At 50.0% G+C, this 16,577-nt stretch overlaps 1 protein-coding gene across 2 annotated transcripts in view; it reads right to left on the bottom strand.

Annotated features, from left to right (window-relative positions):
* Positions 1-16,577, bottom strand: part of ADAMTS3 (ADAM metallopeptidase with thrombospondin type 1 motif 3) — a 77,795-nt gene that overhangs the window by 41,794 nt on the left and 19,424 nt on the right. For both annotated transcript variants that reach the window (XM_086746895.1, XM_086746897.1), the window contains exon 4: positions 8,618-8,774. In XM_086746895.1, the coding sequence (XP_086603021.1) occupies positions 8,618-8,774 (157 nt within the window). The remainder of the gene's footprint in view (positions 1-8,617; positions 8,775-16,577) is intronic.

Below are 16,577 nucleotides of genomic sequence, written 5' to 3' on the forward strand. Positions count from 1 at the left end.
GGAGGCCGGAGGGCAAAGAACAGATCCCATCCCCGCGGTGAGCCAGCCCAGCCACCTGAGTACCTGTTACTGCTACGAAAAATGGGAGATTCAGAGTGCTCAGCTGTCTGAAGGAGAGCTGGAGAGACAAGGCAGCAGGTTTGATTGTTGCCAGAAATGTCTGGTGGGTGTTTTTTCTTTCTTTTCAAGGGGCACACCACCTCAAAATCACGTTCTCCTCAGGGCCAGCCATTCTGGACAATTATTATATTTTTTAAAAATTAAAATAAAACTCTTCCAGAGGACAGCAAGGACTGTGATACCTGGCAGAGGAGGCTGCAGCCACCCTCAGTGCTTCTGCTCAAGCTACTTCCAGAGCTCCCAGCTCTCCTATGTCGCAGCGTGCCATCCGTGCCGTCGCTTGTGACAACGCCGGGCAACATCAACCTTCAGATAAAGGAAGAAAACACACCCCCAACTGGGCGCCTGGGCCCAGAGCTGGGCAGAAATATGGGGGAAGGAGGAAGATCTTGCCACCTGATGGAGAGTCCCTTGCCATTAACCGAAGAACGGAGAGCTTTTATGTTTTTACTCACAGCTGTGAGTCGCGAGCCCAGCGTAAGCAAATATTGGAGTATGAGGAAGGTGTTTGAACCGCACGCGCTAAGCCCCACACACTCGTTTTTCCCCACCTTAGAGAGGCAGAGAAGAAACGTGAGGACAGACCTTCGTTAGCCTGACGAGTCACTTCGCTCCTGGGACAAACGCGCGCTCCGGCACTCCCGGCCTTTCCAGGCGGAGCAGCCTGCCTGTTACCTGGGTGGGGCGCTGAGACTCCAAAGCCGCTACTTCTCTCTCTCCTCCAGACACATCCTCAGATTTTTCCAGGGAACGTTTTTAAAAAAAAAAAAAAAAAAAAAAAAAAAAAAAAAAGACACTGCCAGCCATACCGCAAAGGAAGACACACGACCCAAAAGCTTTCGTTGGCTGCTCCTGCAGGTACGGGCCAGCAAAGCCCTGCATCGCTCGCTGGGTTTTCCTCCCAAACCACAGAATCTGACCCAGATTTCCCACCGGTCAGCCTCTCCCCGTCGCTACGGCGCGAGCAGCCAGCTGCCCTTAGATAGCAATTTGCTCTTTTCCAGCTCGAACTGCAGGCTCAGCCTTGCGTGTCTGCTAATGACCTCCAGAATCCTAGCTATCTTGACGATCTCATCCCATGTTATTAGAACACTCGACAGAATTACTAGGCAAGGCATGCTGGCACGAAAGCCCCGCTGTTTTCACAGCAAACAACAGCTGGGTCATGCTGTTACTCCGCGGTGCTTCGCTACTGCATTTTGGAAAGATTTACGTGCTCCAGTAACCCAGAAAGGGATCAGAAGAAACTTGGCCCGCCGGGAGCGAGATCAACGGCGAGCACGAGGTTCTCACGTTAGCCATTTCCGCACGTATCCCTGTCAGCTTCGGTTCCCCGGCACCGTGCCACCCCGCGTAAGACGCACACGGTGAGTTCACTCTTACTCATCACTACGCAGCACTTTGGAGGGATGCACGGAAGCGTGGCTTGAAGTTTGGGGGACACCTCGGCGCAACACGCGCCGTACGGCAGGAGGTACCGTGCAGGAACCCCGCGTGGCCCTGGCAGAGGATACGTACCTCCCAAAATCCCTTCCAACTCAAACCACGCCACGATCCGACGGAACGGCGGCGCACCGCCCGCCAGCCAGTCTCTGCAAGCACCCACGTCGCTCAGAGACACAAGAGCGATTTTCCTTCTTCTCCATTACAAATGAAGCACGACTACATCATATCCAGAATTTTTTTAAGACAGAAACTGAATTAAGTCGCCTAGTTCCCCCTCAGATTGGATTCTCACCTGTTTCTGCATTTCTAAATCTCTCTAACAAATACACCGAGTGACAGATCCACTGAATCCAGGTGTCTCACAACGGGGAAAAACGCCAAAGCTGCGTAAGACTTGGAGGAAGAAAATGCAGCGAGTCATATGGTATGAAAATCACCATTTTATACTACGATAGCAACGACCACATTTTAATTCATTTTCCCATCAAAGACATAGGTCAAAAAAGTCCACTGCAGAATGCAGACTGATTAAAAAAGGATCTTTTCTTTCAGCAGAAGTCTCTTGGTGCTCTCCGCGTATCGTGTCTCAGTACTAAATGTGCATGATGCACACGAGAAACCCTGACATGAGCGTCAGCCCCTGCAAGCTGTGGGAGGTTTCATTTCCTTGTCTTCCTGACCTCTAATTCACACAAATTCATCTTGATAAGGAAACTCTTCTGCTTCCCACGAGCGTCTTTCCTCGGAGCGAGACTGTCCCGGTACGCACGCGGCTTCAGAGGCGGAGACGAGTGGACAGGGGACGGGCAGGCGGGTGACGCCACCCCGGTCCCTCTGCTCCCACGGCCGCCTCACCCTCAACCTCAGCGCGTTTTTCACCGTCTCGCACGCAGCCGGTGGAACTCCGCGGGAGAAAGGAGCTGCTCCTCACCTGGGCTAGGGAGCGCGGTCCTACGACGCCGTCGTTTGGGGGCGTAAGCAGTTTTGTTGGGACCTGTACAGGCCTCGCGATGGCCGCGAGCTGCACGCACTGATCTCGCTCCATTTTTTTCAATTTTCCCTTCATACAGATTTCTGCGTGTTTTACTACTCTGGCGTTGGGTGCCTGCGGCTGGAATCAAGCCTTGATGCCTCGGTTTAATTTAAGCATAATTTTCCTTTGTTATTGCCAAGAACGGAAGACGACTTTACCAGATGGATGCCCCTACTCCCGCCATCGGGAGGGAAGCGCAACCTCCCGACGCAGACGGAGTGCAGCAGTCCTTCCTAGCGCTTCTTGATCCGTTCCTGCTCAAGTCTCCTCCTTAAAAACATTTCACAAGCTTTTTCTCAGCGAGGAGGCCTTCGCTTCGTTACCCCGGCCTCACCGACAAGCAGCGCAGCAGGCCTTAAGCAGGGAACTTGATGAATACGATTTCTTGGGTGTACCTTGAATATAACTTGGATACAACTTATTAAATCTCGCAACTCTTCCCAAAACGAGGGATGAATATTCATAGCAAATACGTTCCTACTCCTCGCTTTGCCACAGACCTCCTGCTTGATTACAGCAGATTATGTTCCCCGCTCGTTAACTACCTACGCTTTTCAGCCCAGCTAACACGCCCAGTTATGATTAACGCAAACGCTTTTTGTATATTAATAGAACATTTAACGTTCAATAGTGAAAAGCCAAGGCTGGGTGCTGGATCTGCCAGGAAACACCCAACGACCTCACTGCATTTCTGGATACAGTGACCGTTACCGCTCAGAAAGTTTTGAGTGGATGAGAGGTAACGGACATTCGTTGAAGGAAGGGAAATTCCAGTGAGACAGGAAGGGGGAAACAAAAAATGAAACACTGGAGCACGGGCCCAGCAAGGCTGTGGGATCTCCATCCTCGGAAACATCGAAAACACAACCGCCGAGTCACGGTGCTTCGATTCCATGAACCGCTGAGCCCAACAGATCTGCGCACAAAGGGAACCGAGAGACAGCTCGGAAGATGGCATCGAAGTCACAGTTTGCACACAAGCACCTTAATTTTTCTCCGTTCACGTCACTGATTTTAGATGCTCATCTAAGGGAAGAATTGGATTTTTATGTTTGGATATAAATGACTGCGTACAGGAAGGCGCCAGCACCATCACTGAGCTCTGGCAACTAACTGCTGCATCGCACCGCCCAGCACGTTACCCGTAGGAAATACGTGACGGAGCGGGCTTGACCTGGGAGGGAAGACACCTCACTACGCCACCTCCAGACCCAACTGTCCAGTCTCCCCGTAGGTGTCTGGTGACAGACATGATTAAAAAAGAGAGGAGAGACAGGGAAGACTAAAACAAAGATGTTTTCTAAGTACAAGATGAATCCCAAACCTGAGGACAAGCGGGCCAAGCCTGGCTGTGGACTTTGATGGCAAAGAAAGCCGATCCGAAACCCCACCAGGGGCTCGCCCTCAGTACAAAAGTGTAGGGAGGACACGTGTCCTGGGCCACGACCACCAAAAGCTTTCTGGTTTGAGACCAAAGCAACACTGGCTCTGCAGGACCCAGTAATACATGGAGCTTCTTGCTGACATTTTGGGGTGACTGGTTGATTCCACAGTTGTACTGACCGACACCAATAGCCAACACCAGGGAGGTTAAATCTAGTTCAGGTTATGCCTCATCAGGCTGAGCACACATCCGTCGGCGCTGCAAACACACACTCAAACCCCTGGAGAGGGCTGTAATTCCACTGCACTCAAAGACATTACTCATCCACTTCCACTTCAAAAAGTGCTTGATGGTTTTCTCATTATTTTCCCTCCCACTCTGTCTCCTCCTTAGATCCCTTCTCTTTTCTCCTTGCATTTATTGTAAATACATCCATCACCAATACTTATTTTCGTTTGTACCATGCTGTGCCGTTTCTGTTTGAAAGGTATTGGGTTGACTACCACCTTTCCTTTGACTAAGCAACCGTTACCGGAAAAAAAAAGAAAAAAACCTGACCCCACAAACGAGTATCCAATCAAGAACCTCAGTGAGTCTTCCTAAGTTTCAATTCTATGGAAGAAGGCTGATTTGAAAGCAAAAGCTCTAGCAGTTCTGGACAAAGAGGCAGGATGTCTTTAGATGAGTCGCCACCAGTATAACTTAGACAAGAATAACGGAGCACGTTACAAAACGCGGTGTACTAAGCCTCCACAGAAATCGGTCCCATCTTTCCCGTTATTACTGACGCACAAACTTGTGTGGTGTGCTGTGAAGTATCTGAAATATCCTCCACCAGAACACAGGTCATGAGAAATTCTGCTGAGAACGAGTTCGGACACCTCCTGGCACGACCACGTCTCTAAGAAACACTAATGTGCCTGGGGAAGTGCGGAGGGAGGTCTCCGAAGAGGCAACAGTCTTCCCATTCTTCTACGGTCTATTCCAGGGTTTCATTCCCAGGCAACCAGGAGCAATTCCCAAATCATTTCTTCCTCCTACATGTTTCCCACCTGGGACAAAGACACTTGAACCCAGTGCCATGGCAACCCCATCAGCCACACAAGCACTCTGGTTCTTTAGGGAAAATGAAAATTCTGAAAGGAAGCCGGGAGATAAAGGCTCCTACTCCTCGTTTCCCACTGGTAGGAAGTAATTACAGACATACTTTCATCTGAAGTGCTCTCCGGGTGAATAGGTTGTCATTTAAAAAATACCATGATGAGAAGAGGAAAATAAACCAGGGAAACTCTGACTACATGAACATGCCGTGTGACCTCCAGGCTGAGGGCTGGTTGTCATCGTTATACTGTATGAAAAGAAAGAGGATGGAAAAAAAAAAAAAACGAGTGAACAGGAGGAAAGATGAATCGACCTCAGGCACAACACGATCCAAAACCTGCCTCATCAGCCCACTGACGTAAATCTGAGCCTCCTCGCTGGTTCCAGTGGACTGGGATGGGGCTTTTACGTTTCTGAGAAACACTTTGGGTTCCATTTGACCATACTTCTGAGTCATTCAGTAGAATCTGCACAGAAGGCCTCCTGGGTGCAAATCTGATTCTAAACTCGGCAGCTCTTTGTTTCTACTGCTTCTTGGATGCTTTCAAGGAATAAGGTTAACGCTCACACGTCTCGGGGGTGTTTGTCAGCTTATGAACAAAGGAGAACGGATTCTTTTCATGCCCTCTGGACAGAATGATATCATCATTACCCCTTCAAAACCTTCCAACTGTGGCTTCTCCAGAGAGCAGTTCTTTCCGTTCCTAAGTGAAAAGCTATTTTGGTGATAAAATCTTAGAAGATTTATTTAAATGATGCTTTAACATGACAGCCTCACGCACTCTTCTAGTTTTTCCAGCTCCGTATGCATACCTCATTCGCTCTCTGTCCCCCAGACCCTTCATCCTCAATACCGAGTCTTTTGATCCTTGTCTCTTTTTGCCCTTAAGAATATATATTTTTTTTAATAGACAATATTTGGGAATAACACTCATGCCGTGAACGCTGATCGCGAGTACCTGTACTACTCAAGTAAAATGAGAAGCACAGATGTTCAGTGTTTTTAGGATCAAGACTTGAAGTCGAGCTTACCAAGTACCATCCCAGGGCACTCCTGGGAAAGCCGTTAGGAGACAGTCGTGCGTACTTACACCCATGAAGAACTCTAGAGATCCTCCTGCTCTCTGAGAGGATTTCCAGACTACACCTAACCAGATGCTCATCCCAGATGTTTAAAAAACAAACGCCCGGGCATTCTCTGCTCCCCAGACAAGCCATCCTACGGAGCAGTGAAATGCTACGGCAGAGCATGCGCTCGGTGGCATTCCACAAACTGCTGCCCCACAAGGTCTGGCCGCATTAGCAGGGGATGCGGAGCCACAGAGCTTCTCATACGGCTTCTACGGTATAGCAGCTACTCAAAAGTATTTTCAGCAGCAGTGTAAAACCTTGCATAAACTGCCTTTGTGATCCGGTAGCAGACACAGATGACGCTGAAGTTGTAACACTTCAGCACAGGGTTATTCTCCGAGCAGCCTGTCTCAACTCACCGTTGCCTGCTGTAAGCACATACCTGCTCGTCCACGCTCTCCTACCAGGTCCGTGACGGTTGACTCCACCTCACTTCTGAGCACAGATATGAATTTGCAATCATTTTCTCACATTCAGACCAAAATTAGGACAGTACACATAAAAATTAGGACATACCACAATGTGGTATGAGTATTCGTGTTCCGGGTCATGATTTCACTAAAACATCTTGAGCCGACCAGTTTTCACACGGTTTTTCGTGTGACTCAGTTCTTCACAAGGAAGAATAACCAAGAGGCTTTTCTGTTCCCAGGGGAGAAACCCACTGGACGTTTGTTGATGCCGTGTCACATCCTACTACGTTTAAGTGGTTTTCCACAGCTGGGACTTCCCGAGGGAGCTCTGGCTGCTGCTCTGCAGAAGAGGAAGAGCTTCCCCTGTCCAGAAGGGCCAACCCAGGCTCAGCACTTCAAACCTGCAACACCCAGCGCAACTCAGACCGCAGGGGCCAGTCAGGTGGTTGGTTTTAAAAATGGTTTTAACACTAACCTACTGCTTCTTGCAGGTCCCTGCGTTGCCTCACACTCGCAGAAGAAAGATGAGGTTCCAAGAGGCACAGTAAAACAAGACCCTTTGAATCAGCAGACAGATTACCCATGAAATCCAAATTACCACTCCTGCCACCAGTCTGCCAAGATACGGAAAATTATCCACATCTGAAGTTTAAATTGGCTGTGCGCACACACAACAAGAGGCACCCACCAGTTCAAAGGATATCTGCATCATCTCTTTAAACACTCAGCCTCCGGTATATTTTCCTAGCTCCTTAACTTGAGAGATGATGAAATTTAAAAAAAAAAAAAAAATTAAGAAAAAAAGAAGAGGGGGGAAAAAAAAGCAGCATGTGCTGTCTTATCACTTTTCTGTCTGAACATTCACATTTCTTCCCATCTTCTGTTAAGTGTTTTCACTTAGAGAGAAAACCAAGGCCTGCCCATAAACGTTACCAAGTTTCTCATCCTCGAGCATTCCTCAAAAGAACGAGGCAGGCTTTCCCATCTAATTTCTTGGGTGTTTCACATAACGCCCTTCTAAGGAAACCAAGCTCTAGACAAAGCCAACGATGAAAACAACACGGTGGCGCAGGCCACACGCCGTCATTCCCCAGGGAGGCTGTCCATAGCCATGGATACCGTAAAAAGGGATCGGCACAGGCTGCTGCTTCGTGCTGCGGAAGCGGAAAGGCTGAGCCCACACCATCCAGTAGCTTGAGGCATCCTAATCTCCTCCAGAAACCCAGATTTCTAAGAAAGCTCGCAAAACACCATCAGAAATAACTGCAATAAAGAGAACCTGGAAAGAGAAGCAGACAGATGATAGATGTGTGCTTATCTCTACGAGAACGCAGCACATGGACCAGTAACTGATCGTTACTAAAACCTTGATCTTAAGCCGGTAGCTTTTTTGACGCAGGACTCGTATGCTCTTTCTGTCCAACTGCCTGAAAAACGTCCAACAAATCCCCAAACGTTATAAAATCCTGCAGGAATACCAGATGTCCTGTCAGGCTGAAAGCTCCCCCTGTGTAGATAAAGTTGGAAGCTTTCACGGCAATAGTATCTTACAAATAAAACCAACTTCTTGTAGGGAGAACGCAACGCAGCACGCCCCGTTTCATCGTGGAGGAAGGCTTTCACACAGCGTTTCCCAGTTTAAAGCCACACGAGTATTTCTATTAACAACCCACGTCCCGCAGTATCTTACCAACTTAGTACAGCTCCGACTTGTTCCTGCTCAAATCAGCGCAAACTATGGCCTTGGTTTAAGGGAGGAAAACCCAAGCGTTTTGCAACGGATCTCGACGAGAACGCTTCGGGGCTGGGTTCTGCTCTCCTAGACAAAAGCACACGTGCGCTGCCCTTGGCAGAGAAACCGTGCGCATGACTGACGGCGTATTTCAGCAAAACAGCTCAACGCTTTCTTTTCAAACGGCTCAGTACGAACTGCCGTAAGCTAGAGTCACCCGGAGCAGATCTGCACATCACCAACGCAGGGTACTGTACCTTCTGCATGGACATCGGGGAGCGTGTCGGTGGGATGCTGCGCTGCGGCCGACCGCCTGTACACCATGTGGATTCTGCCCTTTTCCTCTTCCATCTGCTTTCCGCGTTCCAAAGGCTCAATGAAGTATTCATCCTCATCAGTTCTTATCATCCCAGCCTGGTGAGGAAGAGAGAGAGCACGCCAATGTCATTTGAGAGCCTGGAGACCTGGCCTGATGCTGTAAAAACAAACAACAAGAGGGACGAAGCACGGAAGACCCAGCGCGTTGCTGTGCTGTGAGGCTCAGACGACCGCTGGGTTTCTTTTGCACGGACTTCGTGCCAGAGGCGACACCCCTCTGCGCTCCGGGGACATCCATCCGGCTGCGGGCACTGTTCAAAGGCCTTCGGAGAAGATCTCTATGTGTATGAGATACACCACCCCTTCAACAACACAGCTAAGACCGAGCTCACCCAGGAGTTCACCGTTTGTAGGCTGGGCACGGCTATTATGTTGTCTAAGCACGGCACGCTGAGCGCAGAAGCCACACTGATTCTTAGTTAAACAGAGGCATGCTGCTCTGTCCTGCATCTACGCAGCTATCGACAATTCCTCAGAACCCTTCCTCTTCATGTTTTCTGCCGGTAAAAGCTGTGGGACAGGCCTGCAGACAAGGCAGACTCATCCACCATTAAACTCACACCTGCCTAAATCCAGCCTAAGGGCAGAGAGACCCGTGCTCAGGAGGAAAAATTTCTTTGCTGGCACTAGAATATAAATCGCAGTAAAGACCGGTAAAGGAAATCTGGCAGTGCGCTCAGGAAACAGCCACTTAACAACCCCTGCTTGTATCTAAGCTAAGCTTTTCCAGCACAGCCAGCGAAAGCAAACGCATCGCGCAGGGGAAAAATGGATACGGAATCTTTGAAAATCCTGGAAAACACCAATGGGTTACGTGTTTTGAGGAATCTGCAAGTTATTATCCAAGACATTAACATACAGAACACAAATGTTTGTATAAAAAGTAGCAGAGCAACTACTAACAAGCACTATCCTTACAACCCTCCTTCGGTACAACGTTCTCCTGACGCGGGGCCGGCTCTCGGAGCGCGTCCCCCATGCCCACCCCATCCCATGCCGCAGGCCCTGCCCCGTCCTGCTCAGCCTCTGTAGGGGCGCGGGCACCAAGGATGCCGGCGGGCGCATCCGCGTGCCGGGGCAACCTACAGCAAACCCCGGCAAGCTTGTGGCTCTGGAGCGGAGGCGTGAGCTCTGCTCAGCTAAAAACCACGGCGTGCGAAACTTCCTGTTCTCATCCCACCTGCACCAGTTCCACAGGCAACCAGAGACACATACAAAGTATGAACCAAAAAAAATACAAAATAAAATCCAGCGGAGACAATCACAGTACTTCATCGCAAGCTTTCCACGCTCTGTGTGTTTTCTTCCATCTACACTCAAATTTTCAGCTAATGAATTTCCTCAAATATTGGCCAAACCACAAAAACCTAAACACTGCATTCTTCCTTTGTTTTCAGCACAAGAGCAGCAGTGACAAGCGAGATTTTTGGTCGGAATAACTCAGTTGTTGCTGTTACTATCACATGTGTCCAGCACCCATCGTTAGATTGGGAATTAACAAGTCCCCTTTGCATTTACTTGCCTGCCATTTTTCTGAGCAAAACAAAGTTTTGTACCTCCAGTTGCTATGCTACTGGTGCAGACCTTGTCTTGGCAGACAGATTTTTTTTTGCAAATAACTTCATTTGCTATGAAAACGTTGCCTGTGAGTTGAAAGCGGCTCTACCCCAAAGCACTTCCCAGCTTCAACGCGTCTGCTCTTTCCTGTCTGCCTTACACCTACAAAGCAAGAGGCACGATTGTGTTTCCGAGAAGGGCTGTGCCTTGCTGTTACAGGAACAGAAGAATAACCCGCGAGCATCCAGCACGGTTTCCATTTTCACAACCGAAGGCTGACAACCTGCCTATTTTAAAGGTCTCATTGCTGATTAGGAGGAACAACACCCCAAGCTACGTCCCATTCCACCTGACCATGCTAAACTAACTGCATGGTTCACAAGAGGAAGAAAAACACAACATATTTACAAGTATAAGACAATGGTTATCTGGCAATTGTGGTTTCGTCAAGGATTTTCAAAGGGCCACACGTGAAGGGCTGATGAAGGAAAAATCCCTTCCACACCTTGTGGCCTTGATTTACTCTTTGCTTCATTTGCAGGTAAGATCTTGTTTCACCTCTGCGGAAGCTGAATACATTTCACAGACTTTTGAATAATTAATTTTCCCACAGTTTGGAGATACTCACCCTTGCTTGGCTTCACCTCCATGCTAAGCAGGACAAATATTAACACGCTCCCTCTGACACCTAACACGTAACAGTTAAAACGTGGCATTCTCTTACGAAGCGTGGTGATAAATTTTAATAAACACTGAATTTTTTCTCCTTTCATTGGAAAATGACGCTTAGAATCAACAGGGACGGCGCAGGTCTATTTTAACAGCCTACAGCAAGCACCAACGCAGAACCCAGCTTGCTTTCCATTCTGACTCCCCCCAATAAAAAGAGCCTGGAACGTTCCAGACGGATGGAGACAGAGGGGCACAAGCAGGCATTGCACTGTCGAGTCCACCTTCACGGAGAACTTGACCGGCAGCCCAGCGTCTTCCTCCCCGCAGCCGGAGAGCCAAGCAAGCAGGTGTTCAGAGCAAATATTTCTCAAGGCTCACTTGGAGAAAAGGCTGCGGTGGATTTTCAAGGAACAAGTATGTGGTGGAAATTTTTCTTTCCACAAAAGCACATTTACGGAGCAACACAGGAAAGCGTAGCCTGAAATCTTGGAATGCTATTAATTTAATGGCTTTTTCTCATAAATTAACGATGTCCAACATTTCCAGCAGCTGAAGGACGCGGTTTGAAAGCTGTGCTGCTGTGAGGTTTACCTAGAAGCGTCCTCGTTACTCTCAAACCGTGAAAAGGGGAACAGCACAGCACTAGCAAAAAGGAAAAAGCAGCCTTTGTGGAAAATAAACCCAGCCCCGACGGAGACCTGGGGGAAGCGGATTAACATCTCAGCTCTCCTACCGCCTCACTTCTCCCGCTTGGAAAAGGGCAACAGAGGGGGTGCCAGAGGGGAAAACCCACGGGAGGGCTGCCCAGCACCTCGCGTGCACCCACCTCACCGCACGACGTCTTGAGTTGTCTTTAAGCGACCCGCGACGATGAAATCATTTTGCCCCTGCAGCTCTTTTTGTCCTCCCCCATTCAGAAGTAACAGGGCGTAGCGAACTGAGGGAAAACCTTTCCGCTGGATTAAGCCGACGCGGGAGCAAGCCCGGCCTGAGATCATAATAAAAGGTAACTGGGAGCAAGGCCAAACCCAGTCCGGCGCAGGCAGCCCACCTAGGAGGACTTCCCAGAGGACGGCAAACGAGGCGTTCTTCACCGGACTGATGAAGCAAAACCTAGTAAAATGCCTTTTTTTTTTTTTTCCCTAAAATGCAAAAAGACACAGACAACAATAAGGGGATTACAAACAATATCAAGCCTTGAGAAAACAACCGACAAGGGCAGGTTAAACTCGTGAATCGCTTACCGAGCCAAAACCAACAGCGTTTAAGGGAGAACACTATTCCCTACAAATACGTGTGGGGCACGAGCGGCAGGAGAGGAAAGAACCGTTCATTCAGAGCGCACAACGGAGAGCTGTGGAGTGACCGCTAAGAACGGACACATTTGACGTCAGTCTTCCAGCCAGCACCGCAGGTGGGATTTTCAAAAGCACCCGAGGAAGTTCAATGCCCCGTTTCTGGTGGTTTGCAACAAGGGCAAGCCGCTGAATTCTCAGGGGTGCTTACAGAGCCCACCCTCACGTGCCAGGAAGCAAAGGCGTTCCTTTACAAGGCAGCGGGGTCACACCACTGGCCATTATCGAGCCAAATTCATCTACAAAACGCTCGTTTGTCTAACGGCCTATAGAAAAAGCTTGGCAAAAGTTAGGTTTCCCAAGTGCTGAGACCTCTTATCTACTGGGCTCGCCGATCACATCCTACTCATCCCATGTCCTGTCCCGCCTCTGCTCCCTCCTGTCTCTCACCGGACTCCGTCAGCTCTTCACAGCAGCGTCCAGCCTGCCAGGACACCAGACCCACCAGCGTCCCCAGCTGCTTTGTTGGGCTCCGGCCAAGGAGCTTTCCCAGCGGGATCCCGCGAGCGGGGTGATACCGTGCGGTGCAGCAGCCGAACCGGCTGCCCCGGAGCAGCAGGGCCAGCACAACCGCAGCTACGCAGCGTCAGCTTCTCTGGGGAACTCTGCAACGCTCCATGTCCTCAGAGAGACCGCAGCGCTTAACCTCACCAGCACGGAGCGGGGACGGAAACCCTGCCGCTTATCCAGAGGTTCCTCCAAAACCACAGGACAATATCAACCAAGAGAAGGGGCTGAACGGCGGTTTCAGTGATGCAGCGTCCCACACACTCCTCCTGGGACAGAGTTAATGCTCCCTCTTCCCCTCCACATCTCCCGCCAACGCTGCTCCATGCCTGGCTGCCGCCTGCGTTTCCATCGAGCAATGCTGAGACAGCTGACTCATATTTATTAATAAATATAATTAAAATGCTTTTATCTCTGTTTTTGTGGCTTTTCTGCTATATTCACTTATGCACGCGCTAACCTCCACAATATTCTATTTCAGCTGCTACCTATATTTTGAAAACCCTGCATATTTGTAAGATGTAATGAATCTACAATAATACAAATTATGTCTTTAAGCCGTCCTGAGTGCCCCTGTGCTACACAGAACTCGTTTTTAAAACACTGACATGCCACTCTGGGGAACCGAGGCATTAATCAGTAGCTGTTTCTCCTAAGCCAGCTTTGAGCAGTGAGAGAACTGGCCAAGCACGGCTGCTAGAGGCAAATCAGAAAGGCAAAACTGAAACATCCGCTAACTGCGGCACGGCTGCTCCCGGCCCGGTGCGGCACGCGTCGGGGCAAAGCGTAAGGGCTGAGAGCACTTCTGTTGCCAAGCTGGCTTTGTAGGCTGCTTGCATCAGGTTTCTCTCATGGCGTGGGTTTATTTGGGTTGTTTTTTTAAAAATATCTTCACTTTTTTACTTAGGTGAGACAGAAGTGCGATCACATTCTAGGACACCCCTCGCAAGGATGACCTGTGTCATCCTCGCTCCACACCTGCTCTCTGTGCTCTCTTCAAGCTTTTCTCACCAATTCCGTTGTCACTCGTCCAACCTGATTTCACCGCACCCTGAGGGACACGTGACGGACAGAGCTTCACTGCATGCCCCTACACGAGAATCGTCACTCGTACCACCGGCACCTTAGGATACGCACGCCCTTCCGTAACACAGAGTAATCTGGAAATAGCACGTACTGTGTCGTTGTCGTTACGTTACGTTAAGATTTGAAACAGGGGAGATTAAAAGCTTAAAAACTGAAATTCAACATCACGCCCAGGACTCTGCACTAATCTCTCAACGGAGCAGGTTGTCCATAATACAATAAGCAGGCTGGCAGCAGGAGGTTCTCTGTATGAAGCCGGGCTGCAGAAATAGTCCTCGTTAAGAGATGAGCAAGCTACACAAAGGAAAAAAATCAGCAATAAGCACAGGGATCCGAGGATGCAAAAATCACCTTCCCTGCAGAAGAAAGGTCCAACTGGGACCCTTCAGTAGCACACAGGAGCAAATACGGAGTAAAGAAACCAGGCGGTGTAGGTGGACCTACCTAGGAGGGGAGCAGAAATGAGAAGGTCACAGCTCTCACCACAGCATGTGTGGAAGCAGGCACGTGCGGAAGAGCCAGACGGTTACCGTCCAGTCCAAGGGCACCTAGGAGTTCAGCGGGAAAGGGGAGAACTGCCTGCACAAGGCAGTTTTAGGGGAGAGACTACGCCCAGGGGGGTGAACCTGCTCGCTTCGAAGATCTAAATCTAACGACGGAGCCCACCCTGGGCAAACACAGTGACAAGTTTTCTCTGCGAGACACGCAGCGAGACTTCCAGAGCCCGCGACTGCGCAGAGCAATTGTCATCACAGCACAAGGGGACCGTAACCACCCAAGGGCAGGGCCCAAATACACCCAGGTCTGTGAAATGACATCCTTCACTGGTCTGTCAGCGTGTACGACAGCTACAAAGGATCTCAGCCTGTGTTCAAAGAGGAAACAAGCTCACTTAGAAGGAGCTTCCTCCACCATCTTCATGTCTACCCTCATCTCACCTTCCAGCAGCATTCTGTAAGAGAACCCAAGATGGACTCGAGAAAAAACAGAAATACGTACAGCATCTGCAAGTGTCACAACTGGGATATCTATTCTCACTTGGGGCCACAAATCGCTTGCTTGGCTCACAGCAACATCTCCTGGAAGATTCTCCAGGTGCTGGAAGTTAAAATAAGAGAGCTTCTCACGCTGCCCCGCGTGGTCCCGGCTAGCGTCACCCGTGATCTCACCCACCACCAATGCCGACCACGCCACAACCGCAGCAAAAGGGCTCCGCAGCCAAACCAACGCCAAGCTGCCGCCTCCCAGGAAACGCTTTCCTCTGACCATCCTATCGGCAGGAGCAGAAAAAGTCTCCTGGGCTCCCTCCCACCACTCTCACGTCTCCCCGTCTCCCCCTTGGACAATCACAGGTGGCCGACAGCTCCGTCCCCCGCTGACGGAATAGAAGCCCTATTGAACAGCATCAAGAGCTCTGTGTTCCCTCCAGTTAACATCCCAGCGCCAGCCCCGCAGACGCCGCATCCTGCCAAGACAAACACCTGGGACCCGGCAAAAGGGGAGGGGGCAGCTTCTGGAGACAGCCCTCCCGTCTGAACTTCTTACGGAGTCGGCATAAACAGGCTTTTATAAAAAAGGCGCTGCCTTGTCTGAAACCCCAGATTCAGGGCAGAAACACTACCACCTTTCACCCTCCCTGTTGGCCTAAGGTGTGTTGGGTCCAGTGACTGTGCAAAACCTGCGTCACAGCTACCTGCCGCTCGCTTTTTTAATCCGAGGACCAACGCTTTTTTTTCGGAGCCGCAGCGAACACTGCTTGATTTACTGGAAGGAAAATAAAAGCAAAGAAGGATGCTTTGCCCGCAGCACGTTTCCCTTTGCCCGCCTCTGCCAAAACAGAGCTGCGGTGGGTGGAAACGGATTATAAGTTTCCTACGCGCGTAGCGCCAGGGTCACACCTTCAGCTCCCGGGGCGGGTACTCTTTCTCACGCCACGCGGGATCCGTATTTCGTCAAGGATCGACTGATTCTCTGGGTTCCTTCTCCCAAAATATTCCAGAAGCTTACGAAGTCGTAGAGCTGGCCCCAGGACGCCCCTCTTCAGCTCACGGCTATCAACCTTTTACCGTGTAAAGCACGCGCATTGGTATCGCACCCGTCAAACAAATGCAGCGGGGGAAGCCATCTCCTTGCCGGAAGAGCTGCGTATCGCTGACCTAGGCAGCCAGCTCCTGACACCCATAGGAAAAGCAGTCAAATTTCAGCAAAGAACACAGCGTATGAACAGAACAGTACAGAAATAAAGGAAAAACAGAGCACAGCCTAGCACTAACCAGACCCGGCAAACAGAAGCACGTTTGCCAAGTTCTATGGCTTCCTTCATCAAGCCAGCACGGACACACGCTTATTGCTCTCATACCAAAGCACGTCCATCGCCTACCGGGGTTCAACTCTGTGACAGCACGCCTACAGATACCTTTGTGGCAGCGCGGATACCTCTTCCTTCTAGACAAAAGATTCGGTAGATAGACAGTCTCCTTTGCCAGCTTCCCAAGGCATCATCCTGTAGTCAGTACCCACAATATCAGCGCTCTGTCCCAAAAAACCCGATTAGCTGAGCCACCCACCTCACATCCTGACAGCACACACCACAGATCTCATCTCACCAGGCCTCTGTGGACAGAGGGGGCAAGAAACTTCATACGTCGGGATGAGTCCCTTC

The sequence above is a fragment of the Chlamydotis macqueenii genome, chromosome 4 (assembly GCF_036417535.1).
Source record: "Chlamydotis macqueenii isolate bChlMac1 chromosome 4, bChlMac1.mat, whole genome shotgun sequence".
NCBI classification, from domain to species: Eukaryota; Metazoa; Chordata; class Aves; order Otidiformes; family Otididae; genus Chlamydotis; species Chlamydotis macqueenii.